The sequence below is a fragment of the Poecilia formosa genome, unplaced genomic scaffold (genome assembly GCF_000485575.1).
Source record: "Poecilia formosa unplaced genomic scaffold, Poecilia_formosa-5.1.2 Scaffold136, whole genome shotgun sequence".
Taxonomy (NCBI): Eukaryota; Metazoa; Chordata; class Actinopteri; order Cyprinodontiformes; family Poeciliidae; genus Poecilia; species Poecilia formosa.
The window spans coordinates 551,163-572,742 of NW_006800075.1; the positions used below are offsets into that span (position 1 = coordinate 551,163).

Sequence of the window (21,580 nt, forward strand, 5' to 3'; positions counted from 1 at the left end):
TATATATATATATATATATATATATTTCGCGCGAGCCTTGAATGAGCGCTGTCCAAGGTGCTGCAGCACCGCACGTCCCCTCCCTTTCTCTCCCTTTTCCTCGCACACACACATTTTCTCTCCCTGAAAACCACGTGACCCACCCCTCTGCCGAGTCTGCCGCGAGAGCATCATCAGACTGCACCTTTTCCTCCTCAGGAGAACGGAGGAGAGAGCGACGCAGGCTGACAGACGGAGAGAGAGAGAGAGAGAGAGAGAGAGAGAGAGAAAGAGAGAGAGAGAGAGAGAGCGGGAAGCAATAACACCTTGTCATCTTCAGTCCGAGCCTGTAATAGTTGTGTTCCTGTCTGGTCGTTTCCCTTTTTCCTCTCTTCTCGTGTCGCGGATTCAAAATCCACCTCAAATGGGAAGGGAGATCGATGCGTCGCGCGCGGCACTGTTGCCACGGGACCACATTAAGCGCGTGAGGTAAGCAAGGATCCTTTGAACAAAAGCGGTTCTGTGGCTTTTATTCACAGACGAAACGCGCTCCCACGTTCTAGTTGGCGCAATAAACATCTGCTTTTGTTTGTTCATAATGGGAAAAAGGAACGAAAGTAGGAGATAATGTAGTAGTTAGCAGCTAATAGGGCGCAGGTGACGATGAAGCTGAGCAACTGCCACAGGGAGTGAAAGGGGGAAAAAATGGAGAAGAGGTATGGGTGCAAATCGAGAATCGATAATTCAACCGCATTAATTCACCCCGTCTATCAATACCTGTGATGTCTCCGCTTTCTTTTGCTTTTTTTCAACACGGTGTGAAGCCTCCTGTTAGTGTAGTGAGCGGTTATATTCGCAGTCAGTGCGGGTTGTGTCCCCCTTTTTTTTGGTTTGAAGGCGTTCAGACGTTAGAAACGGGGATTTTGGAGCGTAATTCGATTTGAGTCATCCACCGCAGTAGCAGCGGTGGCGGGAGCTGCTCCCGCTCTTTGTGATGGGGCTAACTGGAAACCAAGAAGGTGCAGTGAAACAGCTTCTTACCGTAAAAACATTTTCTCCCTTAAAAATAACAACAAAAATGGAGTCAAGAAGTCGTTCAATAAAGACAGTATTTAGGAAAATATTAAGTGTTTGAGGGATATATTTGTGACTTGAAGCTAAGTTGCAGGTATGCCGCCTAAAAAACCTCCTGCGGCATTATGAGTCTCCGTTATGGAGATGCTCTTGGTGTGTGTGAGTTAAAGTCAAGCTTTTATTACTTATATTAATCCCGATGTGTTTACAGATTGATCAAATGTGACCGGGCTAGCGGTGCGCTCAAAATCCATGAGAAAGTGTAATTTGAGAATAACAGGCTCAGCTTGCTTGCGTGTGTATGTATGTGTGTGTTTTGTATGGATGTGTGTTGACCCTGGTTGATTGTGCCGTCTCTGTTCTCTCTGTAGGTCGCTGGAGAGAGGGGTGACGATGGCACACACTCACATACACACACATATTTGCCCACACACGCTTTAAGTCTTGCCCCTCAAAGACAAGGAAGAGGAGAGGGGGAGAAAATACTGCTATGACGGTGTCATTTCTCACCATTACCAGTGTGTGAGCTGCACACAAGCACACTTGCACTCCGTGGGGAGTTGCCTGCATGGGGGATAAGACCCTATCTAGGGCACAAAGATGGAGTTTGCATCCTGTTTGTCCCACATCTAACACACAAACATACTCACACACACACCTGGAGTCTCATGACTGAAATAAGGAATGAAGAGGAGACGCTGAACATCGAAAAGACAAGACAAACACCAGGCCAAGGCATCAGAAGATGTTCAAAGGGTGTTAAGAGAACAGAGGGTGCTGCCGTCTGACCCCTCCCTCCCTCTCTGGAGGTCCATTGTAGCTGAGCTCTCTTTGGTTAAAAGCATTACCAAGACAGCAGGGTGGACAGGTGACAGTGTTCTACGAAGTGCCCTGCAGTTGTCACCATGAGCTGTAGGCTAGAGGGAACACCCCAGCTCTAGCCTCTATTTAATTTTGTGTGTGTGTGAGTGTGAGAGCGAGTGTGTGCATGAGTGTAATGGCGGTTTGCGTTTGGGCGGCAGCCCCCCTGCTCTTTCTGGGGCTGTGCCTGTGCAGCGTAGGGGGCCAGGCCCAAGGGGAGGTCCTGGAGTTTGGGGGCGTGTCCAGCCAGTGGGGGCGGTTTCCGGTGTGGAACGCCTGCTGCGAGAGCGTGCTGAGTTTCAGCCTGCGGACTCAGAGCCAGGAGGGCCTGCTGCTCTACCTGGATGACGAGGGCTTCTGCGACTTCCTGGAGTTGCTGCTTCTCCACGGGCACCTGCGCCTACGCTTCTCCATCTTTTGTGCTGAGCCAGCTGAGCTGCAGTCAGGCGTGGCGGTGAGTGATGGGCGGTGGCATGCGGTGCGTGTCAAGCGGGACTGGAGGAACACCTCGTTGGAGGTGGATGGGCGACTGGAGGGATGGGCAGAAGTGACGACTAAGAGAAGAGACATGACAGTATTCAGTCACACATACATGGGCGGGTTGTCAGCAGATCTCCACTCCTCGCCGCAACGCCTCACCTCACCCTCAGTGCGGGAGCACCCCGCCTTTCGTGGCTGGATCACGGCAGTGAGCATCAACGGCTCGCTGGTGGCGCTGGACAGCTCAGAGGGCGTCACGGTAACAACTGGCTGCGGGCCGGACCTCCAGTGCCAGAACGGAGGGGTGTGCAGCGTGGTCAACGACCAGGCCGTCTGCAACTGCTCCGACACCGGCTACCAAGGCAATGACTGCAGCGAAGGTAAGGCCTGAAACCATGCTGACCCTTCATATACATCCCATCCTTTACATATACTGACACACAGACATACAGATTTATCTTAAACCATATCTGCAAATTTAACCTGGAAATTCCTTACCCTAGCTTCCTTAAAAGAGCATATCATTCACACCTTCACAGTTCTCCATGGCTGGCATCTATAGACCAGCAGCCTTCACAAAAAGTGCTAGGCCTGCATACTGATTATGCTTTATATTGATTTCTTGCCTGCAAACGACTCCCAGCCTACAACGTTCACCCAAACTCAGATATAAGGCTCCTGCTAGGAAGGGCAATCAGTTTAGCGAGGCCTGAACCGAGATGGTGGGAACAGCTGTTAAGTGTCGCAGTAACACGGTAAAGCCTTTGAGTCAGCAGACTGAATACAGATTCCTGAAACCCAATGAAAGGTCTCTCCTGGCTGGCCAGCTTTGAAGGCCTACAATGGTGTATTTGGCAGAATGCAGTACCCATCTAGATCCACTATGGATGGGGTAGCTGGATGGTGTTGAGAAACTCTAATTGGAACCGTGCTAAGAGGCTGGAAATCACCGGTTGTTACATGGCTGACACCTGACTGCCTGTGTTAATGGATTTGGATTGATTTTAGATGGCCTTCAGAGCTACTATGCATAGGGTGTTGAAATGATGTGTGTAGAATCTATCACTTGCCATTAATTTTAACAGCCTGCAGCCTTTTGAGATGCTCTGTTTGCGTCTGTGTGATTTGGTATAGTGTGTGTTAATGTGACAGCACTCCTATAGAAGACAGAAACAGCGTAGGACGCACTTCATGAATGAATAACTGCTCAAAAAGGAACAATATGCTTTAATATTTAAACACCACAGAAACACCCTCATTTAATTCTGCCAAACAAGCATTTGGTCAATATGAGCGCCAATAGGCAGGCCATTGTAATTATGGCCATTACAAAAGCAAAACAGTTGCTTAATGAACTCAGCTACCTTGTTATGGCCCTCAGTGCAAATGCTTTCATTGCCACCCCGCTAAAGATGTGTGTGTTGTCAGATCTGCTTGACTTCATTGAAAACAAATCTGCATACTTGATCAATAGCTCTAGAAACTGTTGTAAACCAAAGATACCTTCCAGCTTTGGCCAAGCCATTGATTTTTTTTTTTTTTTACTCCCTAGAATTTAATGATACAAATGCATCTGCCAAAAATGGTTGGGTTGCCTTGCAGTTTCTCCATCAGGAAATAAAAAAAAAGACCTTATAGCACCGCTGTCAGCATCACACACATCTCTTTAGCCACCCACCGCATCACACCTTCTCATTTAGTGGACCGTGGGATGGCCTGGGTTGCCATGGAGACAGGACTAATAAGGAGACCTCATGCCAGGAGTGTCTCTTCATCATATTTCTTTCATTTCCCCCTTCGGCGTTAGCCTCCCTTTTTCCTTGGTACCTGCAGGCTGTGCCCGGCTACCGGTGACGTGAGCCGTAATTTTCCCCATCCAAATCTGCATTATCTGAACTTCTTTGTGTGCAGCGTGTGCGGTTAATGTGGGAAGCATCAAGCTTTACCAAGCAGCTTTAAAGGTAAATTTGCTGCTGCTTTGTGTTCACACGTGTGGAAATAATTAATCCACTGGGGGAGAATTAATAAAACCACGCTCCAACAATTAGTCAATTAGTTGTAGAAAATGAATCATAAAGTAGCTCAATTGTGAACTCTCAGGTAAAAAAAGAAACACGCTAATTATTTACAGATTCAAGAATCCTAAATGTTTGCATTTGATGCCTTTTTACTGGCATATATGATAAATTATCAAGGGATGCACAGTTTTATGGTTTTCTTTGCCTATTCTGATTTTGACCAACGTTTAAATGTCAAGGACTAATAACACATAAAACAGAAAAAATTACTGCCAATTCCTTTATAAAAGTAGTTGTTTTAAATCCAACAGATAATTAAGAAATTACACGATAATCCCTATTTACGCATCAAACTGTTTGGCCCAGATCTTTATCTGGTTATTATTCTCTAAGGTGCATGGTGCTGGGTGACAAAACTGGGAGAAGTCTGAGTTTTGATGCATTTGATGAATAGGAAAAAAAATCTGATTTTCCATATTTGATCACTGCTGATCTTGGAAAAATCGTCCAATTCCAATCCCCAGATGACTGATTCTTGCATCTCTAGAGATACCCCAAAACATCATCTGACAAATAATCTGTACATTATTTGATTACAAAATAAGCAGAGTATTTAGCTGCTGTTGCTTTTAAAAGATGCATACCTTTTCTCTCATTCAATTAATTTAAAATCCTTTATTTTCACTAGGTAAAATGAAGCAAAAACAATTATCAAAATCTTTCAATGTAATGTAGAAGCTCAAGTAGTGATAAAACAGAATATTGATTCATTATTAATAAAATAATTCCTGCAATAAGTGTTTGCAATCAAAGCACTTAGGCTTTCTTAAATACAGGAAGTGACAAGTTAAGCTGTGCAAAGGCTCCCTGCTGCACTGAAAATTACTCTTTATGTGATCCAAGCCAGTCTAATCCAGTCTGCTGTTTTGCTTCTTCTCAGCGACACACTCATACCTCCACCAACATATGCAGCCCAAATGTACAAACACATGTAGACACACATTGTGAGATATGCAGCCTCCAGGACCACCATTATTCACACCACCGCTGATGTACCTGACAGCAGGGCAAGCTCTATGAGCCAAATAGGAGATGCATACATTTTACATAAAGGCTCTCTGCAGAAGCATTGCCTACATTGCGCTGGCACTTGTCACTCAACAAGAGACTGCTCGAATCTATGAAGTGGAAGATATATATTCCTAGAAATGGGCTCACATATTAGCTGCGAGTGTTGTGGATAACACCTGGCACACAGATTGTTTTCCCCTCTTGGCAGTAGATCTTCTCCTTAAATGGGTCCACGGGTTGAGCAATAGTGTGTTTGACATTGGGGAAAATCATATAGCTTTACAAGAGAAAAATTATACTTAAATTATACTTATGCTGCCTCTTGAATAAAATTACAGAGCTGGTATAATAATAATAATATAAGAGGCTATTATTTGTGGGCTGAGTAACAGGGTCTCTATTTTTTATTTTTTTCCCCGTGCCATTTCCATTTCTCGTGTTTGCATATTTGAGATTAAAGGGACAGTTCAGTATAAATGAGATTCTGTAAAATGCTCAGTAGCAGTTATTAATCTACATCTTCATTTTATATAAATAGTTTCTTCCGGAGGCTAAAGATAACAGCTAGTGAGAAAGTGAACTTTGCCAACAACTTGGAAGCAAATGTACTTAAGTAGCTCTAAATTGTTTCATGCAGCAGCATTTTGAGTATTTGGATGAAAAAAAAAAAAGAAATTGTGAAAATGTAACAGACAAGAGACAAACAACTTAGGAGGTAAGAATATTGCAACTGGCTAAATGTTAGCAGCTAACAATGCTAAAATAAGCATCTTATTGTGCTGAAGAGCTTTTACACTGTCCAGTTAGTGTGGACTGCACTGGATAATTAAAAATTAAATGTTATTTTTCATTTGTTAATCTTAAACCACGTTTGAAGTGTTTAGCTTCCAGAGCGAAGATGTGGTGCTTTATTTTCTTTAAATAACATTAAATTTAGCTTTGCTTTATCTTTTCCAATTGGCACCTAAATTAAAGACTATTTTGCTGTTTTGATGAGTTTAGACTGTTATATGATCTCTAAATGTTAACAATAATTTCAATATTTAGGTTGGATTAGACTGTAATTCTTGAATAGATGATTATTATATTTTTTTAAAACACTGTTTAGGATTTCTGAAGCTTTTATGTGTGAAACACAAAATGGGAGCATTTTTAATGCTTTCTTTGCATTAAAACCTCCTAAGCAATATAGTATAAAATGTGCAAAAATGGATTTGTCAGACCTTTAATTTACTGACAACAGAAGTGAAAGCCTTTGCTTGAATTGTAATAAAGAAAGGAATCATCTTCTGGTTTTCCCAGAATTGTTGCTAACCTTGTCTAATTCTTGTCTCATCTCGTGCTACTCGTAACGTTTTAGCAGAACCAAGCTTAAAAACTACAGAACTATCCCTTTAAGGCGCAATTTCTGTTTCAGAAAGATGGTAGAAAAAAAGACAATTGACAGTTTGGAAACAGTAATTCAAGTCCCTGTTTTGAAAGTACAGTAACTTGTGAACTTTAGCCCAGTAAACGCAGTCAGCGTGCTATTGAACTGAAAGTGTTTCTGAGCAATTTCGCAAGAAGATAAACCAGGGTGCAGTACTCTTTAGAGTGTTTCCAGTTCTTCTCCCATACCCATTTGATTCATGTTTCTCATTTTCTTTAAATAGTTTAGAGATACAGATAGCTCAGAGAGGAGAATTTAGCAGATGATGTATTTTTGTGGATGAATTAGATTGTGCTTTAAAGTGCTTTTTATGGTCTGAAGTGTTTTTACATCTGGTCCTCCATATACTGCAGTTCATTTTGGTCTGACAAAGATACTGCCTCGGTGTTATGCCTCCAACCGCAGTTTGTGCAGGCTGCAGCTAATATTTATGCCACTACCAGGGAGTAGCCTTAATCAACTTAGAGTATGTCTGCAGTAAGAACGGGCCGGTACGAAGTTACCAGGAGTAAACCTATCATATATCATGATTTATCTAAAACAAAAAGCACCTACAGTTCCTGCAGCTGCTCTAATAATATAACATTGATTAATGTGAAAATGTTTTCTAAGAACCCTATTTATAAGCATGTTTATATATGAATGTGAATAAATGACTGCTAAAATTTAGTTGTTGGATCAAGTGGTCATCACACAGAATATTATATCCTTTTTTGCCAAATGATAAGTTAGTAAGTTGACATCAGGCAGTTAATCTGTTGAGTCTGCTGCAGCTTTAGTCCTAAAACAGCTTTAATATAATGATATTAATATATGGAGCTCCTTTAGTTCCATTACTGTCTGTGTTTTTCATGGCAGTGAATATTTCCAAACAGGCGAATTTGTATTTTTGTAAACAAAAGAAAAGTGTAGAGCCATGTAACAGGAAGCTGGCTAGCAGTGGGCAGGTGGGGGAAGAGATAACGTTGTGCTACTCTATACTCTGGTCATTCCTGTTGATTTGGTGTCACATTAAAAGAAGTTCAAATCATAGCAGAATTTATTACCTCAGTCTACCTTAATACTGGTGACTCTTAGCTCAGAGGTATTTTAGATGCACTTATTAAAAGACCTAACAAACTTATTTCCTGATTTCTCTTTGCACTGAGAGCTTGACTTCATGATTAATTTGGCTAAGAATTATCTGACTGCTTGGAGCCACTAGTACATTTGAAAACCAAAAACAAATGCTAAGCAGAAGACTGTCGATTCCTCACTCTTGATCCCAATACACATGCACTATTCAGAACAGGAGAGAGTACATAGAAGAAAAGGCAAGACTTCCACTTTATTTCCTTTACCTTTGGACCCACATTATGGGTTTTACTCCAGGAAACATGACAAACCAGAAAGCAGCTTTACAGCAGCTCTAATTTTAAATAATAAAGGGAACATTTTTAATTTGGAGTTGCAGTAATGACTCGACTGGAGCCTATTTTTGCTTATACTCAGTTAAATTTGAGTGTATTTGTTATTTGAAGTATTCAGGCTTTTTATTTCTTTAATACATAAATAATAATGATTTCATTCTATTTATTTTTGACATGCTTCAGGTAGCATGTTAATCTTGGGGTAAATTCAGTTTGTTGGTGTTCGAAGAATTCCATAAGTTTGTTGGAACAAAATAAACTAAATTGAAGTAAAACAGCTATTTATTTTTGGTCTAAATTAGTCATTTAGATTAATTCAGATTCAGCGATTAGTCCAAAAAGGAATTTGGTGGTGGCAGCCCTAGTTTGAGCAGATCCGTGCCTAAATTTAATCCCTGTCTGACGCATTTTGCCCTGCAGTGAGAGCAGAATGAACCTGGCTTGTTAAGCCTGGCCTGGCTTGCATTGTCCTTGAGGGCCAACCACTGTTAGCATGCTAATGGCTCCACCTGTTTCTGCCATGCTACTAGCGCAAGGGCAGAGGCAAGGAAACACTCTTCTCACCACGCAAATCAAAACACACGCACGCACTTTCACACATGTACACGCACACACTAAAAAACATTGACACAGTCAGACCCAGCACTGAATCATGCATGCCCCTTGTCCTTTTTTGCACTGCTAATCCATCCCTACATGTTTTCCCTGCTATTTCACGTCATTATTACTGCCATAGTCAATGTTGCTGTGTTTGCGTGAAAGACGGCGAGAGTGTGAGAGGGAATGTGTGTGATTGGGTTTGTGGGTATGCGTGTGTGCGTGTGTGTGTGTGTGTGTTGCATGCTATCTGTCGGGGTGCTCTGGGGAGAGGAAGCAGCTACAAGGTAAGTTGTGGGGTAAACGGCTCTTGAATCCAAATCAACAGGTAGGAATGTATATTGATGCCAACACCCCTCTCCTCTCTTACTTCCACCCTCTCTTCCTACAAAATGTGGGTGCTTGTGTGTGCTGTTAAGACAAGATCTAAGGAAAGTTGTGCATTTCTTTAACCTGGCTGCGTGAATATACGTCTAAGCAAACCTCAGTTTTGGCTACCAGTGCAGCATGGTATCCATCGTGACGTTTGTGTTGACTTTGCATGCACGATGCAACGGTTAACCCCTGGACGGGTGTGCATGTACAGTAAGTAGCCATGGTGACCCTTGGGCTGAGCATGCATGTTAATGAATGTCTGTCTCTCTCTCTCTTCGCCTGGCCGCCACGCCCTTCCAGAGCACAGCTACACTCCAGGTACGTCACATTATCTATCTATCTATCTATCTATCTATCTATCTATCTATCTATCTATCTATCTATCTATCTATCTATCTATCTATTGCACCAATTTCCTTCATGTCTTTTCTAATCTTCTCTTTCTGCCTTTTGTTCCTCATAACATCTTCTACTGTCTATACAGTAGCACTAAATAGCCAGGGTAGAAGTTAGCCAACTTGAGTATATTCTGGGTCTTGTGTTGTTATGTACAGTAAAGGTTCTTTGCTGTCATCTGGTAAGTACTACATCTCTTGTTGCAATCATCTGAAGCGGCACTCGCCTCAAGGTTACATAGACATAGATAGATAAATACTGCGCCGTGTACGACCCAGTTCATGGCTGTGTGCAAACGTCTTTGTACGTACCTGTACTGTGCGTAGGATAAGTAAGTGCGTTCAGAATGGTTTTATTCTTATAATTTAGATGACTCATATTTATATATATATATATATATATATCTATATGCACACACACGCAGGGAAGTAGCCTCCTCCAGCATGCCACTGACAAACTCCTGCACCATTAAAACACATCTATGCATAAGCACTCACACACTTCATGGTCCTTTGCTGTGCTGACTGTGCTCTTGTTTTCCTTCAAGGTCTGGCACACCTGATGATTGGCGACCAAGGTATGGCCTCTTCTTACCTCACTTCCTGTTGTCCTCTGCTCTTCCATCACCCCCAACCTCCTCCTCCTCCTCCTACTTCTCCACCTCACACCCCTACACTCAAAACTCCTTGTATCCCTCCTCCATCTCATCAACACCCGGTGCGGATGGAAGTTGTTTCTCTAGGCACAGAACTCAGGTCAGTCCTTCATGAGATTCTGAATAATTTTATTAAAAGAGGTAGCTTTAATTAGAGATGTTTTTAACCTCTTGACCTGAGAGCAACTTTCGCTATATATATGTATATATATATGGGGAAACACATATATACATATATATTCTAGCTGCTTTGCTGGAATTAACTCCAGGTCATGGCAATGGAGCAAAAGGACATGTGACCCACTGACCCATGGATGGCGGATGGTTTGAATTGGTTTTTCCTCTTCATTTCAGTTTCCCTTCTCCGTATGTTGGAGTCTGATTGTAGCCATGTGGTGTGTGTGCGTGTGTGCATAATGCTTATACACATGTGCATGCATGCCTCAACATAAATCAATGGCAGTTCTCGCTGCTCTCCCCCATCGTGCATCAGCTTCAAGCATGTCTCTTTTTATGCCACCACTGGTGCTCAAATGGGCTCCTGATCATACGCCGGCGAGCGCATGTGATCCCGAACAGCTGTTTGCTGCAGTGTTTGTAAAAAGCAATGCTGTTATACCCCGCAGCCTCTATGTAGTCCATTGTTTTTGAAAGTAGCCCAAAAACAAGAGCCGCAACTGGTCTGCTTTTAGAAAAGAAAAAAAAATGTTTCTCGATAACCAGAACTCACAGTGCCACCCTTTTTTTGTTCTTTCCCTCTCTGTTCCTGCCCTCTTTCTCACTGTTTGGAACTCTGATTTTAGGAAAACTCAGAGGTACACCCATGATTTACTTATGTGTTTGGCTACTGGGTTGTTATGGATGGTGAAGACGTTGCTGAATGTGTTGACAAGCTCTTGACTGCACACTAAATGTGGAGCTTCTCAGCAACAGATTTTGTATATTTGAGATAGAATTGGAATGTGACATTTTTGACAAGGTAAGGTGTTGTGGCATGTAAGTGCAAGCGTGTGTGTGTGTGTGCCTGCATGAGTGCAAATGAATAGAAGCTCCAGCCTACTGTGCTTTTGAAAATCTGAAGGTAGGTGCCGCTCGATCATACGGCTCTGCATGACGCTGATGAATACACTGATTGGTGCACATGAAGACAAGCCTGACCGTGACAGGCTATTGTGCTCTCTGATTGGGCAAAAGTAGACATAGTGATGCCTATGCCCCATAGTGAGAAGTTGTGTTTTTTTCTCAATGTGCTTTTTAATAGAAAAAGATTTGTTTAAGATGGCTGCTAGTTGCATCTTGATGCAAGGTCAAACAAGCTCCATCATGGGAGTTATCTCTAACTAGACTTGTATCAATTTATTTGTTTGTTTTTTTTTTTTGCTCTGTTCTGGTAAATAAAGGCCTTTGCAAAGGTATTTATACCCCTTGAACATTTCCACATTTGGTCCTGTTACAGCCACAAACTTCTATTTATTTAATTAGGATTCGTTAGACTAACACAAGCTAGTGCATAGCTGTGAAGTGGAAGAAAAAAGACCAATGTTTCCCCTTTTTTTTATAAAGAAAGCACAAAAATAGAGAATCGCATATTTCTTAAACTCAAGCAGACTGGATTGGGAGCATCTGTTAACATAGATTATATTTTTGCTGCAGATTCTTAATTGGATTTAGTCTGAGCTTTGACTAGGCCATTCTAACACATTAATATGCTTGAGTATAAAACTATTACATTTCAGCTCTGACTGTATGTTTAGGGTGAATCTCTGGCCTCAAGAGGTTTTCTTGTTTTGTATTTAGCTCCATCCATCTTCCTATTACCATGCCAATAAAGAAAAGCCTCTCCATAGCCTGGTGCTGCCACAACCATTTTTCACTTTTGGTTTGGTGCATTCAAAGTCCTGGCCTTCTTGGTTTTCTTTTTTGCACTCATCTGTAACAGGACAAATCTGAAATTAACTGTACATCTCTGCAGCTCTTCCAGAGTTACCTATTATAAACACTCCTCTGGTCTGGCCTGTGACTTTAGGTGCATGGTATTTTTTATTTATTAATTTTTTTTGTAGGTTTGAAGTTTTCATCTTCAGATGATGGATTGAACACAGCTTTGTTTCTGCTGTGTTCCTTGGTCTTTTTGATGCCGTTTGTTCTATAACAAACCTCACAAAACAACTGCATTTATATTTAGGATAAACTCACAAATTATGCACTACTTTTACATAAAATCCCCCTAAAATACATTAATATTTGCAGTTGTAATTTGACGAAAGGTTGGAAATTTCCAGGGGTGCAAATACTTTTACAAGCCAGTGTAAATAAGCTCATAATTCCAGATTCTGCCTCAAAATGTCTGCTGTGATTCATCCAGGTGGCACGGAAATTTTAATTGCTTGATCTGGCTTATGCTCAGCATTTTAAATCACCTGCTTAGGTACTGACAGGTATTAACATATGTTTGCAGCGTTATTACACAATGTATTCTGTGTATCTGTTTGCTGGTGCCCCTCACTATGAGGTGTGTTTGGATGCTGATAGGCTAAAAGTATAGCTGTTTTTTTTTTCAACCTTTGAAGTTTCTGTACACATGAAAAAGAAGGCGTGTGTTTTTGTGTGAGTGTGTTTTTTTGTTCTGCATACTGAGATGTAAAGGCTGTCAAATGGTGCAGACGGAGCCTAGCTTAGGTTAGTTCAGCGTAAAGAGGCTTTTTGAGGAGACCGCAAAGCTGAAATGAGTTTCTTTGAGGGGGTGGATGGGGTGTGCAGTCTTGAAAAGATATACAGCATGTGTGTGTGTGTGCGTGAGTTTGCGCATGTGCGTGTGTGGGCATTAGAAATTGAGAAAAAAGAGACAGCGCCTCTGAGAGACGACCTAAAGAAATGAATGACAGAGGGAGGGAGGGGGAGAGGGAAAGAGCGAGAGATAAAGTGAGTCGTCTTCTTGCTCCTGTGATGTAGAGCAACTGGCTGTATCTGCAAAGCGGCAGCGACGGACCCGCCTGCCCTCCTGGTCCAGTCATTCTCCAAGGGACATCGGCCCTGATGGGGATCCGCGGACCTTTCCCCTCCTCTACAACACACAGCTATCATTCTCTCTGGAAATGATACCCACAGATCACTAATCACTTTGAGTGGGTGAAACGCAACCAATTGTGGAAGGAAGGAAGGAAGACAGAAAAGAGGCAGCCAAATTGGATTTTCATAAGTATTGAGCAGCCAAAGGAAGAAGGGGGAAATGGATTTTTTTTTCAAAGTATTGAGCAGCAATAATCTGGATGGAAAATGTGCTTAAAGCCAAGTAGCAGATTTAGCCTTTTATTCTTTTCTCTTTGCTCGGCCAAGAGGTGCGCTGGAAGAATGAGAGATTGCAGATTTTGAGTAGTTGGTTTATTGTTCACCCACCAGTCACTTTATTAGGTACACCTTGCTGATCCGTGTTCATTTTAAAAGCACTTTTTAATATAGTTTTTGTCAGACTCTTGACTGAAGTGTGTTATGGCTTTAATCATAATTTATTTTTGATTACAATTTTAGATTTGACCAAATTTGAGCTGCCAAACATTTTTCATAAGTGGGGAAAATTATTTTCTGTACATCCAGGTTAAATATTTATGGAATGGATATATACAAAAATTGCACACAACCAACCTTATATCTGACAGGATTTAATACCCTCCATATTTGTCTCATCTTGAATCGGTCAGGAAAATATCAATGATTTCTGTTTGAGTCTTTCAGCTTTAGTTTTCATTTCCTTGGTCTTTACCAAAACTAGGACAAAACAATGTTCATCAACAAAATCAGTACTTGTTAGTACCAGATTGGGCTCCCTTTTTACCTTCAGAATTGCCTCAGCTCTTCATGGCATACATTCAACTTGGTGTCAGAAAGATTCTGAGATTTTAGTCCGTATTAGCATCTTGCAGTTGCTGCAGATTTTTCTGATGCACATCCATGATGCCAATCTTTGATTTGAGCTTTGTGACATGGAGTTATCCTGCTGGAAGAAGAAATTAAAAGATAGATACACTGGGTTTTAAAGGGTCAGAAACAAGGCTTAGTTTGTACTAAAGCATCCTAAGAGTTGTGAGAATATATCTCCCAAACCATTACACTGAAATGTCAATACCAGGCAGGATATTTTGTTCATGCCAGTTTCTGACCTTGCAATTGAAATTAAGATTGTTTCCCAATGTTGGTGAGACAGTGTGAATTGTAGCTTCACTTTCCTGGTTTTAACAGGCAGCAGTGGCACATGGTGTGATCTTCTGCTGCTGTAGGTCATCTGCTTCAAGGTTGGACATGATGTGCATTTCGTTAGGGTGCATTCACACCAGCCCTGTTTAGTCCGCTTTAATTGGACTCTAGTTTGCTAGAAAGTTCAGTTCGTTTGAGGAGGTGTAAATGTGTAATCAAACTCTGATGCCAACCAAAAAAGTGAACTCTGGTCCGCCTACAAACCTGGGTCTCACTTAAGTTAAAGTGGAATCCGTTCACATTTTCCTCTGTCTTCACACACGAACATGACATTGTTGTTTACACAACTGCGATTTACTGGACAATTTCTCTTTTCAAACCATATTTGCACATAAAATTCCCAAATTTCTGGCAAGCAAAACATGGAACTACCATGCAACTCATTAAAAATCACCTTCTGATGCTTGCTTTCAACTTCAACAAGTAGTCTCCATCATGCTCGATACCTAAGTGCATTGATGTAATAATTCACTGTGATGTGCTTAGAAGAAATTGAACGGTTGTACCTAAGAAAGTGGCCGGTGAGTTTCAAGCTTTAACACAATGTCAACTTAATAATGGCTGTTTGTTTGCAGCCTGTCCAAATGTTCTCGATATCAATCCAAGAATCACAACCTAGACATGTGGTCAGCCTCTCTTGAGGTGACCTTTAAAAGTACGTGAACGGACGGACAAACGGACACACACTCACACACAATAACCTTTAGAGAGTGCCTGCTGAGTGTGTGAGCTAGCGTGTGCTGGGTGTAAATATGCATGAGTAAGGCTGCCTGCACATATTCTTCATGGTCAGTGGATGAAGGCAGGAGAGGGATTGAGGCTGTGTCGGGTTGTGTGTGTCTGTGTGTGTGTGTGTGTGTGTTCTGGGGAGGTGGATTGTGAGTCATGATTTGTGACTCATAAAGCGTCGGCAACCAAAACGGCTCTTTTTAACACATTGTTTTGTGGCAGAAATGCACAGATGGGGGATGCACTCCACTCCATAATGGGGCACATGTTCAATGTCACACACTTTAGATTTCTCAGAATTATTTGCTTGAGTTTTATTTATTTTTTTTGTTTTTTTGGCCTTTCCGCCACCCATGGCTTTGTCCTGGACATATGCATATCCCACAAACACAGAAAAAGCACAGATAGCCGCAGCAGACGAGCTGCACGCTGACTTCACCATATGTGGGGTTGGAAGTGGTAGCAGACGCCAAGAGAAGAACCAGTCAGTACCAGCAACGCACAGCATGTCTCCTACCTCTTACTCATCAGCATGTACAGTCCTAATAATAAATCAGCTACCGAGTATGAAACAAATTTAACTTATTTTAATTAGTTGAACACACTTTTGACTTACTCCTGTTATAGTCTGTTGCTTTATGAAAGAAGCGTAATTGGATTGGCTCTTAATGAAATTAATATTCTGTTTCTTTTATGGAACTTGGGGACAAAATTTATGATCATATTCGTAAGACCTGACATTGCGGTGTTACTGTTGGGTTTTACGATGGCAATATTGATTTAATTTGGCCCAAATTTCCCTCACTACTCTCTTACTTTTTCATTATTTCCCTGCTCCTGTCACTTTCCACCAGATCTAGCATTTTGGACTCTGAAATTTACATCAAATGTGGACATCAAGGGCATTGAGAGTCCATTTCATTGGTTAAATATGTTTTTCCAAACAGAGCTTAAAAAATGACAAGCTACTAAATATTGCATCCAAGCAGTCCTTTGCAGATGCAATATTGCAAAAATTGATATTCAGAGATGCACCGATCAGGCTTTCTCTGGTGGAAACCAATTTCCGTTCTCCTTAAGGTCCAACCTGCCATGTCCTATTTTAACCAAAGACTATTACTCATAAAAGAAATGGGCTCAGGGTTTTATTGATGTAGTACTTTTGAATCTAGCAGAAAAGGTAATAAGGACGAGATTATTCCCATTTGCACATTAAAGAAAATATCCATAAGCTTTATCTGAATGGAAAAAGTGCATCAATAAAACAGGCTGTTGTAGACTGGAAATGTTGCAAGTTCTTCATTTTGATGCATTTACTGAATAGGGAAAAATCAGACAAATTGAATGATTTACCTTGAATGATTTCACATTTGCGACTGCAAATCAAACTTAACTGGAGTTGTAACACAACAATGAGAAACTATGAGATCATGTGAAGATTTACTGTATTATTATTACTCCATTTTTTGTTTATAGTCCGAATCCTGGTGGTACTGAGTCAGGTTGAAAGTACATATCATGTCACTGGAGTGGGATTCAGTTCAGATTAGTCTAGATTGATACCAACTGAATGGTTGTCTTAGTCTTTATAAATTCTCATTCAAGTTCAGATTAAATGTAAGAATAGAAAAACCTTAAATGTATGGAAGTAAATTAGTGCCACTAATAATCCAAAATTACCCTATTCATCCCTAAGACAATTTAATTAAAAACAAAAAACAAAACGACAAACTGTTTGTATCTCACATCTTTTCTTAGGGCAGATATGTAAAATCATCAAAACTACAATAATTTTACTGAAACTTTAGGGAAAACATATATTATTAATTATTATTATTATTATTATTATTACAATACCAATTTACACTTCTTTGCAAAAGTATCCACTTTGAACCTTTTCGAATTTTGGTAGGTTCTAACTACAAATGTAAATGTGTAAATAAAAATCTTAGAAGTGTGGCATGCATTTATATTAACCTTCTCTGACACAACAAATGCAGTTAAATGAAATTTCTCTGCAGTGATGTCTTAGGAGATGTCTCTATAAGTTTTGCACATCTAAATATTGAATGGTTATAATCAGTGATTTTTAAGTTTAAAATTGTCGTTTTGCTGCTTCTAAAAGGAAAACTCTGACTTTCTTTCCTGCTTCTGATAAAGGCATTAATTCCCACAGCATAATGATGTCACCATCCTGTTTTGACATGGGGATGGTGTTTAGAAGTGGACTTGGTGTGTTCGTTTTCTGACACGCTGTTCTGCATAAAGGGAAGCAAGCAAATTCTTTGATATGTTTAAAAATATATCTATATTTGCCATAGCTGTTGGTCTCTTTAGCTCCAGACTGACTGGCTGCTTCTCCTAAAGTCCTGGTAACCAGAACCTGTCTGTCTACATCCAAAAATAAAATTTTAATAGAATACAATGAAGTTTTTGCTTGACAAAATGTAGAATGGTCCAAGGGAAGTTAATACTTTAGCGTAGATTTATCGATCTCACTGTCAGTTTTCAGTCAATTATTTTTGAGAACTTATAGAATATTTTCCCCTGAAACATGTCGCATTTTACCAGAAATATTATCAGGAAAAATATTTCATGTTCACAAAACTTCTTAATCAGTGAGGAAAATCTGCAGAATAGACTGCATAATTATCAATGAGGGATTCTTACTCGACACATTAGTCGGTAATGGTTGCGTAATCTCACAAGGCGAGCAAATGAGCAGTGTCCAACACAAGACGGAGAAAGAGAGAGACGCTTGGTGTTAAGAGGCAAGTGTCTGTTGATTGGCTTCCTGCCTCACTGACTGGCGTGAATTTGGATTCTGATGGCCACATCTTGAGCTGTGAAAAAAACTGTCCCCTCCGGCCGTCAACACTCGAGAAGCAATTGGTGCAAAGTTGTTTTTTTTTTACTGTGAGATGCGCAATTTTCCTGGATTTTCCTCCTTGTCTAATGGGACTAATTCTGCCTCTTCTCAATTTTGCTAACACACATTACAGTAGAATGCTCATTATTGCTTAACACCCATGCAACTCTTGTAATGAAAGTCAAAGCGCCACATACAGAGCTCTGCCCCCACAATATCAAGGAAATACACAGCTACTAAATTCAACAGGAGAGATGTGTAATCCCACTGATAAATGTAGACTTTTTTCCCGGTAATTGTATGCAATTATCATCCTGTTAGGACGTGTACATATTAACACCTTTAGCGTTCATTGCTACTAATAAGGAACAGACAAAACCAACGGTCTTTGTAATCGCCTAAAAATAAAGACATCAAATGGACACCAAGGTTTTCAGAGGATGGAGGAGGGGGGAAGATAGAGCGGAGGCTGGGAGGGAGTGTGCGAGGAGGATAGGGCACGGGAGTGTGGAAAAGTGATGGTGAGGAAAGATACGAACGCTTTCGGAAAGCGGGAGAAGAGAGGTGGAAAGAGAAGGTCGGAGACGAACATGGAGACAGGGAGGAAGATAAGACTGCGGCGTTTCTCAGCAGGGGAGCTGCATCTCTCCTTGGGCTTAGCAACACGACACAGTCTCAGAATCAACCCGGATGGTTTTCATCAGCGATGCAGATTCCTCAAACAGCACTGGCATGCACACACACACACACACACACACACACACACCCACACACACACACACACACACACTTGTCTTTTTGGAATGAAAGAGGGAGTCTAGTGGGTGCTCCAATTGTCTCTTACCTGCTCCAGCAATTTCCATCATTTCTGGGCGGGTGCTGGAAGTAGCGGCCCGATTGGCGATTCACTCCAGTACCCCATCTGGCATTTCGTGTTCATTTCTTTGCCGCTTGCCAAAACAAGAACATACACACATTGATTTAGAGTGCTTGTTTGGCATTTAGATAATTGAAATAGCCACAATACTAATTATGGCCCCATTATATTACCTTTATGAAAATATTTCCTTATGCCCTCATTATTTGTTAACAAGCATATGAAAGAGAGCTTCGGTATTTTTTCCTTGTGCGTATGTCTCCACGGGTTTGTCCTTGTTGCTATACAAACGACCTGCGCAAATGTAAATTTTTCACATTGTGCATGCTTTGCCATCCCTCTGTGATCCTCACTGTGCATTTGCGACATGATACCGCCGCGCTTATTTCTGTGTGCGTTTGTCTAAAAAGGAATGAAACTGACTCTGATCTTATCCAGCTTAAGACAAATACGCTGTTCCGCCTGAAGACATTGTCATGGAAACAAACCAGTTTCCCTGGGTACCAGAGAGAAGGCCAAATTCAAACTCTACAGATGGAGGCAGAAGGGAAGGAGAGATATGAGCAAAAAGACACACGAAAAGTTAAGATTTAGCACAGTGGCAGGAGGCGCTTTTCTCATTACTTTACCTAAAATGAAAGCCAGAGGTATTTAAAAGACTCCTAGGTGTGACGAAAACGCATTTAGAACATGCAAATCTGCTATTATGCAAAAGGTTTTGTTGTCATTAATGCTAGTTTAATGTATTTAAAACAGTGCAGCATAAAGTATTGAAATGAGCACAGTACAACACCTGGTAGTCCATTATTAATGCCATGTATTCACGCTCTGCATACCAATAATATTGTTGACCAATTAAATGAACCCTTGATGTCCACATCTGATCTAGAGATTTGATTTGGGGAAAAAAAGAGGACAGAGAAAACATTTGTTTACTGCAACTGGTATCAATTTAACTACTATGAAACACATTTTTCTTACATTGTGTAGCTTTTTTTCACTGAGATGAACCTCCATGCTGTTATTGGTTGACTCAGAGTTAAGGACCTCATACTTGACACCCCTTCTAAAAACACTTATAATTGCCTGTTTTAATAGTTCAAACTCCAAATATACCTTAATAACCATTAATAAGCACAGTAGAAACCATGAAACCATAGAAACTACTGTCTACAGTCTTCCTCATCTCCGCTCTGGGCATAGCAAGTCTAGTAGCATCAGTATTTTAGCTTCCCAATCTGCATTTTCTTTTGAATATTTTGGACAAACTCAGTGACTTTTCTGCAATAATTTGGATTTACTTTGCACAGAAAAGTCCACAAATAGGTGAATCCACAAATAGCTCCTACATAAAAGTTCAGTGGTATTGATTGGATATTGTAATATAATTGATACCGACCATTAGAAATATGATGATAGAGGAAGTAGTTTTGAATCCCAACAAAAAATGAAGGACTAACATTTATGAATGTATAAGTAATGTTCACTGAGTAAAAAGTTTCACACTAAAGAGTTGCGTTGTTAGCACTTCCTTGCTGTGTTGTTGTATTGTTAATTTGCTGATTATAAAAAGCAATACTTTTGATTCTGAAACCAGTCATTTATCGGTCAAGGCTGGTCAGGCAGAAAAAAATTGGTCTGCCTGATGTTTCCCCTCTATTCTCAACTGGCTTCCTTATTTCTATTTTCTGCTTTTAATAAATTAATTGGTTTAAAATGGCAACAAATGGCAATCTAAAAAGACAAACTAAAATCACACAATCTGTGGTGTAAAATAACGAGAGTCAAGTCAAATCTAAGTAAAACTAAAAAGGATCAACTAAAGCTGGAGAATGTTGGCAAAAAGATAATTAAAGCTTAATGAATATCTTAAATCAGGAAGACATATACAAAGTTTCTTCAGATTTCTATTTGGATCGATTTCCATTTCTTTTTCCCAAAGACTGTTATGCATAAAAGATATAAATGTACTTTTGAATCCAACAGAAATTGAAGAAATTAAGAAAATGAATCCAATTGATAAATCAAAGCATAGTCCCCTGACCTGCATCAGATTTCTTATTTAACCTAAAAGGTTCTCGCTGTTCAAACAGTTTTGATGCACTTAACGAATAGAAAAGCTGGTCCAGGTAAAAATGGCCAGTTCTGATCTCTATTTTTTCCAATCATATAAATTCTTTTGTACTGATTTGTTACTCCTCATCTTACTTTCTGCAACCCGTGTGGCGTCTTATACAGGAATTTAAAGGTGCTACACTCAAACAAGCTAGCCTTCCCAATATCACTCAGTGAAAGGACATTGTAAATCAGAATTGAACAAAACCCATGACAATACAATAAAGGAATTTGATTTAAAAAAAAAAAAAAGAAAGAAAAGAAAAGCAGTTCACACAATGTCCAATGTAGCTGATTTGAACATGGTCATTACTGAATAAATTTTTCCATGTAGATGCATAATAATGACACCACCTTTGCATCCTAATGGTGTCAGTTCCCCCAGTTATCACAGT

At 40.5% G+C, this 21,580-nt stretch overlaps 1 protein-coding gene and 1 long non-coding RNA gene across 10 annotated transcripts in view; both read left to right on the forward strand.

The window, feature by feature from the left end:
* The first annotated feature begins 157 nt into the window (after positions 1–157).
* The window catches only part of nrxn1a (neurexin 1a), an 84,828-nt gene continuing 63,405 nt past the window's right edge, over positions 158–21,580 (forward strand). For 5 of the 9 annotated variants that reach the window (XM_016676587.1, XM_016676592.1, XM_016676590.1 and 2 more), the window contains exons 1-5: positions 158–468; positions 1,425–2,774; positions 9,594–9,611; positions 10,237–10,266; positions 11,148–11,159. In XM_016676587.1, the coding sequence (XP_016532073.1) occupies positions 2,042–2,774; positions 9,594–9,611; positions 10,237–10,266; positions 11,148–11,159 (793 nt within the window). In that variant the 5' untranslated portion in view covers positions 158–468; positions 1,425–2,041. The remainder of the gene's footprint in view (positions 469–1,424; positions 2,775–9,593; positions 9,612–10,236; positions 10,267–11,147; positions 11,160–21,580) is intronic. The other 4 variants (XM_007562407.2, XM_016676588.1, XM_016676591.1 and 1 more) reach the window with 4 other exon arrangements.
* Positions 18,939–21,421, forward strand: LOC107837356 (uncharacterized). Its single transcript, XR_001663377.1, has 2 exons — positions 18,939–19,825; positions 19,871–21,421. It is a non-coding gene; the product is annotated as an uncharacterized LOC107837356 (long non-coding RNA).